The sequence below is a fragment of the Macaca nemestrina genome, chromosome 5, assembly GCF_043159975.1.
Source record: "Macaca nemestrina isolate mMacNem1 chromosome 5, mMacNem.hap1, whole genome shotgun sequence".
Classification (NCBI taxonomy): Eukaryota; Metazoa; Chordata; class Mammalia; order Primates; family Cercopithecidae; genus Macaca; species Macaca nemestrina.
The window spans coordinates 68975682-68995609 of NC_092129.1; the positions used below are offsets into that span (position 1 = coordinate 68975682).

Sequence of the window (19928 nt, forward strand, 5' to 3'; positions counted from 1 at the left end):
TTCCACCTTCAGAAAAGATGAAGCGTTGGTTTAAGTGGCTGAGAAAAACCTGGGTCTGTTCTCCTGGGTGATCCCTCCCAGGCCCTCCCCATTTCGGAGCCTCTTCCCCAAATAAGGAACATGTTTTTCCCTCCAAACCTACCCTTGCTTCTGCAGCCTGTCCCAACCTCCACCCTCCTTCACCACACCACAGAGCCAGCCCAGGTCCTGTTACAGCGCATGAGGGCTCAGAATTGAGGCTGGTAATGAGGGTTGTGCACCCCCAGGGAGGGCCTGCTCCCCCTTCTCACGGAGGGGTCTAGAGGACCTGGGGGAGCGCTGTCCAAAGAGAGGTCTTTGTATCCGTGTTCCCTGGCCTTGGGTGGGCTTGCAGGCAAACCTCCTTCTTTCCCCTTTGCTCTCAACCTCTCCTCTCCCTGGGAGCTGCACCCATAGCTTTGAATGGGACTGCCCCTGCCCCGCCCCATTCATTCCTAACCAAGTTCAGTGGTGGGCATGGAACTCCAGCAGCAGCTCAGCTGCCCTGCTGAGTCCACTCTGCTCCAGGCAGGGCCATCAGCTGGCTCAGGATCTGGAGTGTGCAGGAGGCAGAATGGCAGGGGCATCGCCCCAGGACCTGGCCAGGAATCCCACGGGTCCAACGGGCCTGGCTTTTTCTTGAACCTCAGTCCGGACATGCTCCACTCTTCACCTTCTACCTTAACTGCTGGGACCTGAGCTGCTTTCTCTGGGAATGCAGCCTTTGGAATTGGGTGGGAGAAGGCCCTCACAGCCCCCTCGTCCTGGGATTCTTCCAGATCACTCTCTTTGTAGCCTTCTCCAGGGACACCCTTTCTCTTGACATCCTAGATGAAGTGGTCATGCTGCTCCTCTCCTACTGTGCAGACTGCCCACACCTGAGTTCCTGCTTCCTGCAGGCCACATACCGCTACCCTTCCCAAATAGGAACCTGCTCTGAAACAGGCCTGAACTGGCTGAACCCTCTCAAGCTCAATATGCCTTAAGCCTTGGTATGGGCCCCTCCCTTTCCCTCTGGCCTCTGACAGTGAGAATCCATCAGAACTCAAGGTTGAGCTGCCCAGGTCATTGCCAACAGGTGACACCAGGTCTCATTCATCTGTCTCATGTCAGGATGAGAAGTTCCCGGCCTCTGGGACTCTGGGAATTCTCCTTCCACGTCCTCCCATCTCACCCATCTGCCCCTTGCTCCCCTCCCAATATTGCCCACAGTACCTGTCACTCTAAACAAGTCTCCTCAGCTGCCAGCTAGAATGAAGCAGAGGAGGATGATAAGGAGGCTCCAGGGAATGAGAGTGGTGGCCATGGCTTTGGGGTGGGTTGTGCCTTGGGCCAGAGAAGGTGGTTCTGAAATGGAAACACAGGAGTGACAACCCTTGTCGAGGCCGCAAATCTTAGGGGATGCCTCCTCAGCTCCTGCCACCCCAGGTCATCCTGGAAGGCAGAGCTTTTGCTCCCCTCTGCTGTGGGGCAACCTCTGGGACAGGTCCTGGGGTAGGAAGGGAGAGGGGGTGTCCCCTGTCCTCAGGGAGCTCACACAGCTGCTGAGGGAAGCAAGGTGACAACATAGCCCACCCTCCTGCCATGGAGAAAGAGGAGGTGATGTCCCAGGGCCAAAGAGGGGAGGGTCTTGGGCCCTGGCATTGGAGGTGATTTTGATGGATTTACAGAAACAGATGAGGGGAGAGGAAAGAAACGGCAATTCTAGGAGGAAGGAACACTAATGAAAAAGATATGGAAACACTGACATCCACAGATTTGAGGTTGGTGAGAAATGCACCGTGGGTGGAGCACAAGCAAGTGCAGGGAGGAAGAGGAGTCAGGAGGAAGAAGTGAGAGGAGGATGAGATAGCACAGGCATGCCAGCACCCCCAGGAGGAGCCCCCCATGAGGGGGTCATGTTCACACTCACTCAAACACTCACACACATGCAGTCACACACTCAGACACCGGACTGATAAGATCTGAACTCCTTTTTTTCCCCTCTCACTTACTTGTTGGATCCAGCATTTGTTCCCAGTACATCAAAAATTCTTCAAGCCATGTCTTACAATCCCCCATTGAAATCTTCTGGAAGAACATGGTCACCTCCGTGTTCTTCTCCCACTTCTCTTTCATCTTCTTGGCTCCAGGATGAAGTGCTATCCACTTTCTGTTGTTTGAATCAAAGAGGAGGAACGTCTGTCCATTGAAGAGGAACTGCCAAGATCCTCTGCCATGTCCATGGGCTTCGTGCTCACAAGACATCTGGGCCTGCAGAATGAGGGGCTCTGCCCCATTGGAAAGAGATCAGCTCTGATCTTGACAAGTCCTGAGCCCCACCCTGCTTCCTTTCCTGGCTCCTGGACTTGCTCTCTCTGCTGCATCCTGTTCATGCTTCTCAGACTCTTGTGTGACACAAACTTCTGATTTATTTTTTACATGAAACCAATAAATGCCTCTAAGTTACTACTGTGTCTGCTCCCTGGGCCATTTTAAACTTACCAATGGGCATTAAATTCTCCACTTGAATGTCAGGCAGTTGCCCTTTGAGGAAATCCACCACGTCTCTTAAGGTTTCAGTCTGTTCTTCCCAGGTTTTTGTGACATTAACTTTCTTCCCCAGAGAAGCAAAGGCTTTGGCCTTGTGGTTAACACAGTCATAGTGAAGAAAAGGCCTTTCATCCACCAGGCCTTGAACTTCACACCATCGTGGTTCAGGTCTGAACTTAGGAGTGATGATGAAGTCATAGGAAAGACAGTGTTTGACTGTGGAAGAAAAACACAGGAGGGGGTTGGTGTGGTGGGAAGTGGAACCTAAATCCCCTCCTCCCCCTTATAGTGACTGCAAGTAAATACTTCTGAGGAGCTGGGCTGGCAGAGCAAGATGTGCCAGCCAGGACTGTCATGAAAACTAGCTAATGACTAGAGCGTCTCCCTTGCTTGAATACATGGAGGGGAAGGTTCCTGCAGCCGTGAAACCACATGGCCCCTCCAGACATGTCCCACATGCTCCGTGCCCACATCGGTCAGCACATGACCTTGTCGTGGAGGTGCCAGGCCTGTTGTGGCAGGAAAAGGCCTGGATGAGGAGGACCCACAGCAGCAGTCTGTGTGGACTGCAGGAGGCGGGAGAGGGTGTGGGAGCTGCCCTTGGATGCTCCAGCACAGTGTGTGGGTGGGGAGGGCAGAATTCAGTTTTGATAAGCAAGTGATTATTGTCACGGGTCACAGGATTTAATACGTTGGCAAAGCCCCGACGAAGTTGCCCATCTGCTATGAGCATGAATTCCTGGAACCTTGGAAAGGGATGGTTCACAGGGCAGGAAGTGGAAAATCCAGAACTTCTAAGTCAGGGTATAGAGGAAAGAACCAAAAGGCTCAGAGAAGCGCCCATGCCAGAGTGACTGCAGTATGAAAATCCAGAACGATGTCCATCCTCTGGGCTCATGGGATGCCTGGAGGACTCCTGTTTACTCAGCATATAAAGAAGGCCCTGGGATAAGGCAGCAGACTGTCAGGAAGCCCAGGGATGCCTGTTGCTGAAGGCCGGGATTGGGGGTAGGAAATGCTGTTCCTGAAATGGGCTCCCCAGTAGTAATGGTGATGGAAAATCCTGAAATAAGAGATCTCAATTGGAGGCCATCAACTGTCAGGAGGAAGGAGGGTGCAATGATGGAAATAATTAAAGAAGTCACAATGCCAGCTGGGGCCCTCAGCCATACAAAGGTATGCCCATGGCTCATAGAACAAAGGAGTCAAAGATCCAAAAGAAATGGAAACTCAACCTGAATACTGCTAGAGTTAAATAATTACAGCAAACAAAGACAAAACGCAAGGATGGATGACCTGGAGGCTGAAAGGAGTCACCCCAGGAAATAACTGAGCTCCTTTGCCCAGCTTTGAGAACTGAGTCACATCTCAGACCCAGAGTCCATTACTAAAAGGAGAGTCCAGAGGCCCTGGTGGGCTCCTTCAACCCCACAGCAACTGCAATGACTCCTTCAGACTCTCTCACAGAGCCAGATAGGGCATTCGCTCTGGTAAGTGTATACTATGAAACAGCAAATACCCAGACACTCCTGGTGGACACAGTGTGTGGTCTGACATCCTCACAGGGACCAGAAGCATTAACTTGCTCCTCTATTACTCATGAGGTGCATTTAGGGCAAAGTAACAGACGGACACCTGTGTCAGGTCCAGCTTACAGGGATGTGCTGGGTTCCTAGACCCATTCAATAGTAATTTCACATTTCCTGGATTCGTACTGGGAATGGATAGTGTTTGTAGTTAATGTAGTAACTATTATAGGTTGTGCTGGTCATATGACCTCCCCTGTCACTATTCAACTCTGCTCTTGTAGCTGGGATGCAACCATACACACTCTGTGATGAGGGGTGTCGCTGGACCTACCAATATGGCTATTTGACCCTGGAGTCCCTAAGATCCCAGAGACGTGTGGTTGGAAAAGGTGCTATGTGGATTTCATGGCAATTGCCAACTGCAGAATCACAACAGGGTCCCCTAGTGCTCAGAAGCAAGGCTGTGCCACTCACAGCAGCAAAATCCCCTCACTTGAAAGAGGCTCCAGGTGTGGTCCTGGGCCCTGGTGGAGACGGGCCTCCAGCTATGGGAGGGCAGTGACCACACAGCCTCAGGGCTGCCCATCACAGGGTGTGCTCCTCACCCTTTAGGTCATTAGGAAGGTAGGCCCAGCAGTGAGAAGACACAGGTGGGTCTCGAGATGGGCAGGAGCAGGGCCACAGGGAACCAAGAAGCTGCACAAGCAGTTGGCTCTGATCCCCAGGACACCACATGGGTGCACCCCTCACCCTCAGCTCACACCTGAGGCTTCAGGGAGGGTCCGTGATCACCCTGAGGGACCGATGATGCCACCCAGGAGCAAAGGAGGGGAGCAGTAGGCCTGGAACCATAGAACCTCCATTCACATCCATCACATCCACACCACCCAGAAGCCACAGGCAGGGTAGGACACACCTGTGACTCTTCAACTTACATTACTTGGAGATGACACCCTGGGGGATGGGGCAGCAATTCTGAGGACACAGCATGTACCCTCATCTGGGGTCAGCAACCTAGGATGGTGTCCACATCTGGTCTCCCTTTTATCTGCAGGTTGCCGTTGCCTGCTGTTGCTCTACAAAGGGACAGGACTTGACACACAGAGTACCCATGGCCAGCAAGGACCAAAGTGCCTTCAGCCTTTCCTTTTTAGAAAGGGTTTGCTGACTCCTCTCTGTGTAGTGACTGTTCTGTATAACCCTATCTCCCCAGTAGGAAGAACAGGCGGGTCTGGGACCCAAGGGCAGTAGTGGGCGCCTCTACTCACGGGTGGTCCCAGGGTCATCCTGGGGGAAATGGTCCTTCCCATTCCCCCTGCACTAAGTTATGTGGAAAGTGTGGGGTGTGTTTGCTGGGGTGTGTCCTCAGGCAAAAGGGGAGAAGGTGCTAGTTGCTGGGGGAGGTGCTAAGGGCTCCTTCATGGATAGGGAGGTGAGGGAGGCCTGTGTGGTGACTGGGGTGAGCTGAGATGGAGAGTGAAAGGATGCGACCTGGGTGGTGAAAGTGAATGGTGAGGGGAGGGGTAGGAAGTGTCTGGTGAGTCCCTGGGTGCAGGTGAGTGTCTGCCCCAAAGTGTAGGGGGAAGTTCCAGGGCAGGAAGCCCTGGAGGTGCTGGAAGGTTTGTGTGGTGAAGAGCAGGTCAGAGCAGAGCAGGGCTGTGGATGGTGAGGGGGTCTGTGATCGCGTCCCTGTGGAACTTCCCTTCACCCCTGTCCTGACCCCAGTTAGGGTTCGGGGATCTGGTGTTTTCTTCCCTAAGGTGAGTGGGGCTGCGGGTCTGCACCAGGGATCCCCGCCCCACCTTGCCCTCTGTAGCCCTTTGTCCCCTCCACCCTCCTGCGATTCCTTTTCAGCCTTCTTTGACACTCCCCTGGCCTGCGGGGCTAGCAGCAGCTGCAGAAGCGGACTCAGTGGAAAGGAGCCCCAGAGGGGAACTGAGTGCCTTCAGCCGGGCATGTTCAGGGAGATAGCGATGTTCAGAGACATCGCAATGTTTGGGGAGACTGCGATGTTCGGGGGGATCGCGGTGTTCGCGGTGTTCCGGGAGACCGCGATGTTCGGAGAGAGAGCGATGTTGCGGGCACCGCTATGTTCGAGGAGACCGCGATGTTCGGGGGAACCGCGATGTACGGGGAGACCGAGATGTTTGGGGAGACCATCAGCGATGTTCGAGGAGACCGCGATGTTCAGAGAGACAGCAAGGTTCAGGGAGACCGCGACGTTCCGGGAAACCGCGATGTTCGGGGAGATCGCGCGGGTCCATCCAGAAGCTTCCTGACCTACGGGACAAGCAGCAGCCGGAGGAATTGGACCTGGCGTAAAAGAGCCGCGGAGGGGAACTGAGTGCCTTCAGCCGGGTGTGTTCGGGGAGATGGAGATGTTGGGGGAGATGGCAACTTTCGGGGAGACCAAGATGTTCGGGGGGACCGCGATGTTCGAGGAGACAGATGTTCAGGGAAACCGCGATGTTGGGGAGGACCGAGATGTTCGGACGGATAGCGATGTTCGGGTAGAACGCGATGTTAGGGGAGATGGTGCCGGTCCTTCTGAAGAAGCCTCCTGGGGCAAGCAGCAGCCGCAGGAAGCCTACTAGGTGGAAAGGAGCCGCGGGGCGGAACTGAGTGCCCTCAGCAGGGCATGTTCAGGGAGATCGCGATGTTCCGGGAGACCAGGATGTTCGGAGAAACCGGGATATTCCGGGAGATGGCGATGTTAGGGTAGAAGGCGATGTTCCGAGAGATGGCGCGGGTCCTTCCAGAAGCCTCCTGGGGCAAGCAGAAGCCGCAGGAAGCCGACTGGGCGGAAAGGAGCCGCGGAGGGGAACTGAGGGCCCTCAGCAGGGCATGTTCGGGTTGATCGCAACGTTCGGGGAGACCGCAACGTTCGGAGAGATAGCGCCGGGGCACACAGAAGCTTCCTGGCCTGCGGGGCAAGCAGCAGCTGGAGGAATGGGACCCGGAGGAACGGAGCTGCGGAGGGGAACTGATTGCCTTCAGCCGGGCATGTTCCGGGAGATCGAGATGTTCGGGGAGATGGCGATTTTCGGGGAGACCGAGATGTTCGTGGGGACCGCGATGTTCGAAGAAACAGCGATGTTCGGGGAGACAGCGATGTTCCGGGAGACAGCGATGTTTGGAGAGATCGCGATGTTCGGGGCGACCGCGATGTTTGGGGAGACCCCGGTGTTCGGGGGAACAGCGATGTTCCAGGAGACCGCGATGTTCCGGGGGAACGCTATGTTCGGGGAGACCGCGATGTTCGGGGGAACCGCGATGTTCGGGGAGACAGCGATGTTCGGAGAGACCGAGATGTTCGGGGAGATAGCGATGTTCGGAGAGACCGCGATGTTCGGCGCGACCGCGATGTTCGAGGAGACAGCAATGTTCGGGCGAACAGCGATGTTCGGGGAGACCGCGATGTTCGAGGAGACAGCAATGTTCGGGCAAACAGCGATGTTCGGGGAGACAGCGATGTTCGGGGCGACCGCGATGTTCAGGGGAACCGCGATGTTCGGGGAGACAGCGATGTTCGGAGAGACCGCGATGTTCGGAGAGACCGCGATGTTCCGGGGAAACGCTATGTTCGGGGAGACCGCGATGTTCGGGTAGAACGCGATGTTAGGGGAGATGGTGCCGGTCCTTCTGAAGAAGCCTCCTGGGGCAAGCAGCAGCCGCAGGAAGCCTACTAAGCGGAAAGGAGCCGCGGGGCGGAACTGAGTGCCCTCAGCAGGGCATGTTCAGGGAGATCGCGATGTTCGGGTAGACCGCGATGTTCGGGGAGACCAGGATGTTCGGAGAAACCGGGATATTCCGGGAGATGGCGATGTTAGGGTAGAAGGCGATGTTCCGAGAGATGGCGCGGGTCCTTCCAGAAGCCTCCTGGGGCAAGCAGAAGCCGCAGGAAGCCGACTGGGCGGAAAGGAGCCGCGGAGGGGAACTGAGGGCCCTCAGCAGGGCATGTTCGGGTTGATCGCAACGTTCGGGGAGATCGCAACGTTCGGGGAGACCGCAACGTTCGGAGAGATCGCGCCGGGGCACACAGAAGCTTCCTGGCCTGCGGGGCAAGCAGCAGCTGGAGGAATGGGACCCGGCGGAACGGAGCTGCGGAGGGGAACTGATTGCCTTCAGCCGGGCATGTTCCGGGAGATCGAGATGTTCGGGGAGATGGCGATTTTCGGGGAGACCGAGATGTTCGTGGGGACCGCGATGTTCGAAGAGACAGCGATGTTCGGGGAGACAGCGATGTTCCGGGAGACAGCGATGTTTGGAGAGATCGCGATGTTCGGGGCGACCGCGATGTTTGGGGAGACCCCGGTGTTCGGGGGAACAGCGATGTTCCAGGAGACCGCGATGTTCCGGGCGAACGCTATGTTCGGGGAGACCGCGATGTTCGGGGGAACCGCGATGTTCGGGGAGACAGCGATGTTCGGAGAGACCGCGATGTTCGGGGAGATAGCGATGTTCGGAGAGACCGCGATGTTCGGCGCGACCGCGATGTTCGAGGAGACAGCAATGTTCGGGCGAACAGCGATGTTCGGGGAGACCGCGATGTTCGGGGCGACCGCGATGTTCAGGGGAACCGCGATGTTCGGGGAGACAGCGATGTTCGGAGAGACAGCGATGTTCGGAGAGACCGCGATGTTCGGAGAGACCGAGATGTTCGAAGAAACAGCGATGTTCCGGGAGACAGCGATGTTCCGGGGGAACGCTATGTTCGGGGAGACCGCGATGTTCGGGGGAACCGCGATGTTCGGGGAGACAGCGATGTTCGGAGAGACCGCGATGTTCGGGGAATCAGCGACGTTCGGAGAGACCGCGATGTTCGAGGAGACAGCAATGTTCGGGGAGACCGCGATGTTCGGGGAATCAGCGACGTTCGGAGAGACCGCGATGTTCGAGGAGACAGCAATGTTCGGGCGAACAGGGATGTTCGGGGAGACCGCGATGTTCGGGGAGACAGCGATGTTCGGGGAGACCGCGATGTTCGGAGAGACCGCGATGTTCGGGGCGACCGCGATGTTCGAGGGAACCGCGATGTTCGGGGAGACAGCGATGTTCGGAGAGACCGCGATGTTCCGGGGAAACGCTATGTTCGGGGAGACCGCGATGTTCGGGTAGAACGCGATGTTCCGGGAGATGGCGCCGGTCCTTCCAGAAGCCTCCTGGGGCTAGCAGAAGCCGCAGGAAGCCTACTAGGCGGAAAGGAGCCGCCGGGTGCAACTGAGTGCCGTCAGCGGGGCAAGTGTGGGGAGACCGCGATGTTCAGGGAGACGGCGATGTTGGGGGGAACCGGGATATTTGGGGAGACGGCGACGTTCCGGAAGACCGCGATGTTCGGGGAGACCGGGATGTTCGGGGAGATCGAGTTGTTCGGGGAGATAGCGATGTTAGGGGAGACCTGGATGTTCTGGGAGGATCGCGATGTTCCGGTAGAACGCGATGTTCTGGTAAAATGCGATGTTCAGGGAGATCGCGCCGGTCCTTTCAGGAGCCGCCTGGGGCAAGCAGAAGCCGCAGGAAGCCGACCCGGCGGAAAAGAGATCGCAACGTTCCGGGCGACCGCGACGTTCGGGGAAACCGCGATGTTCGGGGAGATAGCGCCGGTGCATCCAGAAGCTTCCTGGCCTGCGGGGCAAGCGGCAGCCGGAGGAATCGGACCCGGCGGAAAGGAGCCGCGGAGGCGAACTGAGTGCCTTCAGCCGGGCATGTTCGGGGAGATCGAGATGTTCCGGGAGACCGCGATGTTCGGGGAGATGGCGATTTTCGGGGAGACCGCGATGTTCGGGGAGACCGGGATGTTTGGGGAGATCGCGATGTTCAGGGGGACCGCGATGTTCGGGGGGACCGCGATATTCGGGGGAACGGCGATGTTCGGGAGACCGCGATGTTCCGGGAGATCGCGCCAGTCCTTGCAGAAGCCTCCCCTCCTCTGAAACCCTCTGCAGTGCTCAGCCCACCAGGTTTGGACCCCGCCCCACTTAGGCTCCATCCCCGAACTCACCGGCCCGCCCTGCCCCGGACCAGCCGGACAGCAGGTGCAGAAAGGAGAGGCACAGAAGGAACGCAGTGCTGGCGGTCGCTGCCATTGTAGACCTGGAGCGCAGGGGACAGGAGGCGCGGTCGAAGTGGAGTCCGGCTGATGAATCGCTTCGGAGCTCCCACGCCGGCTAATTATAAAGGCTGCCCAGACCCTCCCCTCTCCGCTTCGCGGCACCCCGCCCCGCCGTGGGCTGGGATCCACTGGGCGGGATCCTAGCCTGCCCTTGTTAGGCATGCTCCACCCCGTCACGCTGTCTTCTGGCAGCGGCCTGGCTGACGAAACTTTCGCCTCCAACCCGCCCCCCCGAGGCTTGGTGGCGGCTTGCACAGGCCCCGAGCGGGCCAGAGCGCGGTTCTTTCCATGGCCCCATCACCTAAGTTTTCAACACAGCATGTATCATTACCACAATGTAAACACTTACTCACAGGAAGGTGAAGAAACTTCCACAGGAATACTCAGTGCCGGCAGTGTCTCCCTGTCACCGCCTGCACCAGCGACAGCCGCCCTCCCTCCGCCTGCGTCGCTGAGTCCCCGCCCCTCTCCGTCCGGAGCCGCTGCAACTGGCCACAACTTGGAAATTTGAATGCCCACCTGGGTGTCCACAAAGATTTTCCAAGAAAGAGTAACTCGTTTTCAACCAGTCTGGGGGTGCTTCATCAGGATAGAATCTTCTAGAAAACATAGCAGCATGATGATGGACAGCAAACTGCTGTCTTCAGCTGGTTTGATTGAGCCTAGAGTGCACCGGGGCCAAAAGAATCTTGCCTTTTTTTTTTTTGAGACGGAGTCTCGCACTGTTGCAGGGGCTGGTGTGCAGTTGCACAATGTCAACTCGCTACAGTCTCCGCCTCCCAGGTTCAAGAGATTCTCCTGCCTCAACTTCCCGAGTAGCTAGGATAACAGGCGGCTGCCAACACACCTGGCTACTTTTTTTGTATGTTTAGTAGAGAGAGGGTTTCACTATGTTATGTTGGACAGGCTGGTCTTGAACTCCTGACCTCCTGATCCGCCCACCTCGGACTCCCAAAGTGCTGGGATTACAGGCATGAGCCACAGTGCCCAGGCGAAAATCTGTGTTTTAAACAAAGAAGGAACGAGTCTGAAAGCAGGAATGGAAATGGGAAAAGATAAGGCGGCCAGGAGGAAAGGGAAGGAGAAAAGAAGGGGTGGGGTCTGAGAAGGAGCAAGAATCCAAGCACTTCGCTACCCATGGCCTGGAGTTGCAAGGGGGCGGGGCGGGGCCACTGGAGCTGTGACAGCCTTGAGGGCTGGGGTGACTCATGCAGGGGCCCTCTGCTTCCTCCAGGCATGTCACACCCTGGGCTCCAGTCCCCAGTGGCACAGTTGCTGGCGCAGAGTTGGGTGTTTTTCTCCAGCCTCTACTGCTACCAGGCTGGTCCAAAGTGGGTCGGGTTGGCGAGTTCCAGACTGGACCCTAAGTAGGGGTCCTGGGCTAACAGGGGAGGTCTTGGATTTCAGGGGTTGGAGGTCAGGAGGAGGGGAGGCTTCTGGAAGTTTCTGAAGGTCTCCCTGGTATTTATGCGGCATTGCTAACTGGAGCCAGTTTGGCATGGGGAGAGAGATGTAAGACTGATGAAAAGTGTGCAGCCTGATTTAAAACCAAATCCTGAGCCCTTTCCAAGAACAATAAAGCATATTGTAGTGGCTAAAACAAACAAACAAACAAAGTAGCCTTTCTTGAGAGATATGGCACCTATGATTTTTAAACTTTACATTTAACATTGTCTTTTGAAAATAGTGTATATTATTTGATATTTTAAAATCCAGCCTGGGAGTTTCAGTGATTTATGTGATGAGTTTAGTAATTCACCTTTATTGTAATTATTACTGTTTAGGATTTAGCTATGCCATCTTTTTTGTTTGTTTATTTTAAGATACGGGGTCTTCCTCTGTTGTCCAGGCTGGAGTGCAGCGGCGTGGTCATAGCTAGCTGCAGCCTCTAACTCCTGGGCTCAGGCCATCTTACTGCCTCAGCCTCCAAGTAGCCAGGACTACAAGCATGCGCCACCCACTGGGCTAATTTTCTATATTTGTTTGTAGAGATGGGGTCTGCCTATATTGCCCAGGCTGGTCTTGAACTCCTGAGCTCAAGCAATCCTCCCACCTCAGCCTCCCAAAGTGCAGGGATTACAGGCATGAGCCACTGTGCCCGGTCCACGTGTATTTATTGTTTTTTTATTGCTGGTATTTCCCCCTCCATACCTGTGCTCCATTTAGTATACCGAGGTTTTCTTTGGTTGGTTAAAAGTTATATATTCTAGTTTTCTTCTCAGGGTGGCTGCCCTTAACCTATGACTCATACCAATATGTATCACATTTATTGGTGTTATTGGTTTTGTTTTATTCCTAATTTTAGAACTATCAGCACGTTTTCCTATCCCTTTCTTGTGCCACCTCCAGCCCCATTTTCCTGATAATTTTCCTAGCTGTAATTTCCGGTTATTCTTAGTTACCCTTCCTTGTTTCTGTGATCCTAACTTCACATTTCCCTTGTTGTGAGGTAACAGTAATCTGGAACAGATTCTTTGGTCACTCGTCCTCCTCGGTTCTCTTGTCGAATCTCCTGTGTTTCTCTTGCTCTATTGAGGTACCTTCCTCTAAACTATTTCCAACTTGGATCTTTAGGAGGCAAATATCCTTCAGGTTTTGTATGTTTTGAATAATTCTCATACACTCTGGTGGGCAGGATTCGGAAGCTGCCCCTTCAAGTTTCCTGTACCTTTTTTAGAACGTTATGTTCTAGAAAACACTGATGATAGGACAACTAGCTGCTGTCTTAGCCTGTTTGTTTGAGCCTGGAGCGTACCAGCAGCAGGAAAATCCAGTATGTTAAGCAAAGAAGAAATGATTATGAAAGTGGGAATGGAAATGGGAAAGGAAAGGGGGCCAGGAAGAAGGGGATGGAGAGAATAAGGGGTAAGGGGCCTTGAGAAACCAGCTACTCCTAGTCTAGGTACTGTGAGTCTAGGCACCGCTAGTCTAGGTACTGTGAGTCTAGGTACCGCTAGTCTAGGTTCTGCACAGGCATAATTAAAGCTACTAATCAGTTGACCTTAAAATAGATTTTCTTGGGTTCTCTGGGTGGGCCCAGTGCCATCATATGAGCTCTAAAAAGCAGAGAATTTTCTCAGGCTGGAGCCAAGAAAGATGCGTCCAATGTCACAGAGATTCTAAGCATGGGAAGGATTCCATGCACTGTTGCTGGCTCTGAGCTGTGGGGACCATGAGCAAACTGGAGAGGGGCCTCTAGGAGTTAGGGAAGGGCTGCAGCTGACAGCCAGCAGGGAAGCTGGGACCTCAGTCCCACAGGTCCAAGGACTGGATTCTGCAAGCAACCTGAATGCACTTGGAAGCAGATGCTTCCGAGAACCTCCCAATCAGAGCCCAGTGGGTGGACACCTTGATTTTGACCTTGAGGACTGGGAGCAGAGAAATCAGTCATGCCATCTCAGGCTTGTGACCTAGAGGACTGCGAAATAATAAAGATGTACTGATTTAAGCAGGTAAGTATGTGGCAATTTGTTATCACTGCAACAGAAAAGATACCTTCCTATTTAAATGAGAATTTGACTGGATATAAAAGTCTAGGCTCAAGTTCTTTTCCTTCATATTTTAGAAACAATACTCCGTTGTTATCTTGCAACCAGGGTTGCTGTTGTGTAGTCTGTTGGTCAGGTGTTTCCTTCTTCCTTCCATTGTTTCTCTGGAGTAAGTTGGGAAAGGGAGCCAGAAGCCTGAGCTTCTTTCCTGTCTTCATCCAGTGGATTTGTACCATTCCAGGCTGTTAGTCACAGCCTCAAGGAGGTAGAAAATGGGTTGACTTTAACCTAGCTTTTCACAGATGCACTTGTAGATTGGAAAAGCTTATTGTTTTTCTCTTATTCGACTAGTGCTAGTCTTCTCCTATCTTTTATAAATATTAAGCTTATTGAGATGTAATTTACAGACAATACTCCTTTCTGAACTTATGAGCTTAAAGTCTCTTATATTTAGGAGTATATTGAAACATGTAGCCTTTTGGTCATATTATAAGGCATGTTCCCAGGCTATAAACGTTAAACAGATGAATGATACTACTTCGGTCATGTTTCATCTTACCAACCTGTCAATCACGTTTCTAGCATTACTTGCTTCAGGTTTTCAGAAGAGAAAAACGTTTTCACTGAACATTGGCTTTCAGACAAAATAAATGCTAGAACTATGTTAAATTCATTTACTTCCTATCATTTCTATATAGATTTCATAAAATTGGCCCACAGTCTTAAATTTATTATAATTATGATGAATATATTAGTAAAATACTCCATCCCTTTCAGTTTATTAGAAGCACTAATGAATTCTAGGCTTAAACAATAAATAGCACATTGTAGAACAATAGTACTGTTTAAAAACTGAACTCAGTTGAATTAATCAGACATGACATTTTTATGATTTTAACAGAAGCTTAATGAACAATGTTGAAAAGATTTAAGCACTTTTTAAATAATATATCTAAATGGTGTGAATTATGGTAACACTGCCTTTGAGAAGAAATCATCAATTTTGGATTTAACATACAGGATGGCACCCTAGGAAAACGTTAAAAAGTCAGGAGAATTGTACCTTTAAGAGTGGAATTGACTAATGAAAACATACATTACCAGAGTCACCTCCTGGGATGACTAGATATTTACTTATGATGAGAGCATTTTCCTGCCTAGAAACAGCAAAACTGACTGTTTAGCTCTAACTGGCAGGCCCCACATGCCATAGCGACAACAGAGCAAGAAAACCCGGAAAATGTTTTACTCAATGATTTTTTTTCATTTTTTAAAAGCTATTGAAACATAGTAAGCATAGTTATTTTTAAATCCCTCCCTGATAATTCTAATTTATTTATTTATTATTAATTTTTTTTTTTGAGACAGAATCTCACTCGATGGCCAGGGCTGAAATGCAGTGGCATGATCTTGGCTCACTGCAACCTCCACTTCCTGGGTTCCATTGATTCTCGTGCCTCAGCCTCCTGAGTAACTGGGACTATAGGTGTGAACCACCATACCCAGTTAATTTTCGTATTTTTAGTAGAGAAGGGGTTTCACCATGTTGGTCAGGATGGTCTCGAACTCCCGACCTCAGATGGTCCACACGCCTGGGGCTCCCAAAGTGCTGGGATTACAGGGGTGAGCCACCGTGCCCAGCCAGATAATTCTAAAATCTAAAGCTGCAAAGTCTAACCCAGCAGTACTAGCTACATAAGGCTATTGAGAGCTTGCAATACAACTAGTTTAAATTGAGAAGTACTGTCAGTATATGGTGCACACCAAATTTCAAAGGTTTACTATAAAAATGTGAAATGTCTCATTATTCATTTTTCCATTGATGACATGTTGAAATAATAATTGTGGTTATAAATATTTAGTTAAAACATATTGAGTTAAAAATGTTGTAAAAATATATTTCACCAGTTTCTTTTTATTTTTTCAATGTGTTCACTAGAATATTTAAAATTCCCTGTGTGGCTCATACTTGTGGCTTGCATTTTATTTCTATCAGAGTGCTGATCTAAAAGTTCCATGTGTTTTCTGTCTCTGTTGCACATTTCAGTTGGTTCTTGTTGTTGCTATCTTACTTCCCTATGTAATTGGTTATCTTTGTCTACATTCTGGATACAATGTTTTAAAAATTGCTGTTGACAGAATATAAAGTGTAGGATGGGCTGGGCATAGTGGCAACCAGGGCGAGTCATTCTGCCAGGCTTGGGAACTCTGCTACTCAGGAAACTTTTCTTATCACTGGCCCCAATCCTGTCCCAGATGGGAGGAGCAGTGAGTGCTGTGCCTAGGCTCCCTACATTCCCAGTGCTCCCAGCATCACACCAGCTCCTCCCCAGTTGCTGTGGGGTCCCGACTCTCCATGTTCACCATACTCCCAAAATTGGCTTCCCATCTTCACTGCCCACCAAGCATCATCCCAGGCCCTCCAGGGTCACTGCCTGACCAGGTGGGGGTTGGGTGAAGAGGCAGAGATCAAGACAAGACACCTGGTCCAGTTTGACTTTAGGTTCCTCTCTGAAACCTGACTGCATTCTACATCCTGTTCCTCTGGCAACCTCAGCTGGGAGGATGTGTAGGATCTTGGCCGGTGATGACCAATTCCTGCAACCATGGCTTTTCAGCTACATTGATGTTTCCTAAAATGGACAAACAGACTGGCAATAAGTTATGGAAATACTGTTTTCGTTACTAACAATAGGGATGTGTACATATATCAATGATGGTTTTTAAAACAAGTATAAGCCCGTAGGCACTCTGCTGAATGCAGATTCTATCTCAAAATAACACACTTTTAAGATCTTCCAATACCCGCACATATAGATTCCTTTCCTTTTTATCTCTGCACGACATTACACAGAATGACTGCCTCACAACAAATGTAACCAGTGTCTGTGTATGAAGATCCAGATGGTCTCCAGTCAGTTACTTTTAGAAAAATGAAATGCTGCAGAAACTGCTTCCATGAATCTGAATTTAATTGTGTAGAATAGATTTGCAGACACAGAATTGCTGTGCAAAGTAATGCACCGTTAAAGCGTCTCATGTCACAGATGGCAATGCTGGCGACACCCTTGTCTGTGATTGTGAAGACCCAGCTTGGGCAGAGGATGGTGAAACATTCATTATAAAAGGAGGGGAAACTGAAGGACAGGGTGACAGGTTTCATCAAGAGTAAAAAATATCCAAGTCTGAATTAAGAATACCTATGCATACGCGTTTGAAATAGCATAAAGACTCCCTGGAAAGATTCAAAGAATCCAATAATGTCTCATTCTGGGCTGTGGCCAACGAGAGTGGACCCAAGCAGGGGCGGGGGGAGCCTTTCACACATGACTTTTCATGGTTTCGATCCTGAAACAGGTGAAAATATGTAGGTGAAGAAGTAAGAAAGAGTGGGGCCGGGAGCCCCAGGGAGGGTCACCGGATGGGCTCGCCTGATCTGTTGTGGGCCCCGAGGGTCCTGGGACGGGGAACACAAGCAGAGGCGTGCGGGGCTGCCTCAGTGAGGAGGCACTAGTTCTAGATATCTACCAAACGGTGTTGTCACAGGGGGGATATTATAGGCGATTGCTGATTTCAACCACAGATGACTTTGGGGGAAAGTTCCGCTCCTGGGAGTTTCAGTTTCCACCCCTCCGCGTCCTCTCTGGCTTCTGCGAGCTCCGCCCAGGGCGTCTGCTTCGCGGGAGCTCCGGACCCAGGTCCCGCCCTGTGGAGACCCCGGAGTGGGTGCCCCGCTGCCGGCCGATACCCCCGGGCCTCCGGGTCCACAGTGTCCGGAAAAAAACGGCCTTTCGAAGACCTGGGATGACTCACTGGTCGCGGCAACGGACCCGCGGTTCCCGTGTCAGAAGAATCAAGGAAATGCGGGGCCTGGTGGGGAGAGGAGCATGAGGCTCCTGCTTCATCCTCGCCGGGACTTTGTCACCGGCTCAGTGTGTAGACCTCACTGTCCCGCTCGAATCCGTGGGGCTCCGACAGTGTGGGCCCTGCGAGGACCCCCATCCTCCTTGCCCTGGGGCTGCTATAGGAGGGCGCCGGGATGCACTAGGTCCTGAGTGTCCAGGGTCCGGAAGGGGCGTCAAGTTGTCGCCTCCTGGATCCCGCCGCTCGCAGTCCAGGGCTCCTGGTTTATAAGCTGGGCTGGGGGTCCGGAGCATGGATGCCGTGGAGCGGAGAAAACCTTGGGATGGTTGGATATGAAGGATGGGAGGGAGAACCAGAGAAAGGGAGAAGAAGAAAGCAGGTAGGGCCAGAGAACAAAGGGAAACCTCTGCCAGGAAAATGGGAAGAGGATGACATAGGCATAGCCCCACACTCCACCAACTCTCCCTCTCCTGCTCTCTGCCTTGTAAGGAGCGCAGGCCCCACCCCCTCCATCCTCACTGTGTTTGGGGTCACCCATTCCATCGGGGTGAGGCGTCCTCTTGTGGGTGCGGTTGGCATTTCCCTGAGGGCTGTGGGCACTGAGCGCCTTTTACTGGGCTCACTGCCATTTGCATTCTTCTTCTGATGCCGATGGGCAAGGGGAGGTCCCCAAACGCCTGTGGGACCGCGACCCCAGCTCTTGGCGCCAGGCTCTTGGCAGCGGTTGGGGAAGTGAATTTGAAGACCTGTAGGAAAATAGAGAAAGGATGGAGATTTATTGTAAAAGGAAAAGTAAATACTCAAGGGAGTGCAGGGGAACTCAAGAGACAGGCAGGGGCAAGGGGGCTTGGGGCTGCCACCTTTCTGGGTTTCTTCAATCAACGGGTGGAATATTCATGAAAATTTCTGGAAGAAGGACAGGGTTTCTCAGAACTCTGGTGCCTCGAATTTTTACACCAAATATGAGTATTCTCAGAACTGCTAGGGAGCTGACTAGTATGTTAGTCAGCATGTAATGAGGTCCTAGGTGAAACCTAGGTCAAATCCAGGGCCATGTTGGGTCCACTCATTCTTAATCAGCTTGGTCCACACGCTGTTTTTCAGCATCTTATCAGCCCAGAACCGCTGCAGATATTTCAACAGATTCCTTTTGCTTGTCACCTGAAACTGCTGCCTAGAATTTTCTATTCTTTTGAGACCACCGTGTAGTTTACCTGTCTCACATTGGAGAAATGTCTATTCAAATTCCTTGTATATATTTAAATTGGCTTACTTCACTTTATAATACTGAGTTGCAAGAGTTCTTTATATATTCAGAATAACAGTACCGTACCAGATATATGATTTTCAATTATTTTCTCTCATTCTGGAAGTTTTTTTTTTCTTTACCTTCTAAATGGAGTAGTTTTTGAAGCTCAAAAGTTTTACACTTGCATGAAATGAAATTAAACTACCTTTTATTGTGCTATTTGTGCTACTGGCTACACAGAAGGAGGGGTGGGCAGGAAGCGCCCTGGAGACCCTGTCTCCCTCCACAGCAACTCAACCAGAAAACCCATTCACCATTCATACAGGCATGTTATCACACACACACACACGCACACACACAGAGACATGCAGGGACAGTCTCTCACACACACTCACACCACACAGGCATGTGCGCGCACACACACACACACACACATGCAGAAATACAGACACAGCCATGCACATACACGGGCACACACAAAGACACACAGAAACACATGGGAGAAACTGCGTGTCATCTTGAGAGTTGTCATTGTCAGGCCCATCCTGCCCACGCACCTTTCACCTCAGGGGCTGTCTCCCAGTTCATGAAGGAGTTCTGAAGCCCTCAAGCAAGCAGTCACTGTGTGATCTGAAACACTCAGACAGCTCTTCACTCTGACCTATCTTCCTGGTCCCCCCGGGATGAAGCAGCGTCCTGTTGGTTTTCACTGCAGCAGAAGAGAATTCTCCCCGGGGCAGAACTGCTGGGCCACCAGAGAGTACCCCTCTGCTCTTTGCCCTCAAGGCATCTTGATCTGCAGGGCAGAAGGAACTGCCCCAATCCTCAAAAATGAACTCTTTATGGATTCCTCTTCCACCATGATGCCAATGTCTCTTTTGTCTTCTCTGTAGCCCTTGGCTGTGGATCCCAAGCTGTGTGCCAAGGAGCTCAGGGCACAAACTCGCTGTGCGCAAACCCGCTGGGCTTACTGAAATATTTGAAAGATGAGCAGTGCCATCTGCTGGAAAACACTAGAAAGTACCAGTCCAAGGTATTTTATAGTTTCAACATTAGACTATGCACCATTACAAGTTACAGGTGTGCGCCATCATGCCTGGCTAATTTTTGTATTTTTAGTAGAGACGGAGTTTCAC

The 19928-nt window shown here is 51.9% G+C and overlaps 1 protein-coding gene across 1 annotated transcript; it reads right to left on the minus strand.

Moving 5' to 3' along the window:
* Positions 1-1231: 1231 nt before the first annotated feature.
* Positions 1232-10328, minus strand: LOC105489012 (UL16-binding protein 1). The gene is made up of 4 exons (XM_024795107.2): positions 10081-10328; positions 2503-2766; positions 2013-2288; positions 1232-1365 (listed from the first exon to the last, which is right to left on the minus strand). Exons 1-4 carry the CDS (start codon positions 10163-10165, stop codon positions 1256-1258), a joined length of 735 nt encoding a protein of 244 aa, XP_024650875.2. The 5' UTR covers positions 10166-10328; the 3' UTR covers positions 1232-1255.
* Positions 10329-19928: the final 9600 nt, after the last annotated feature.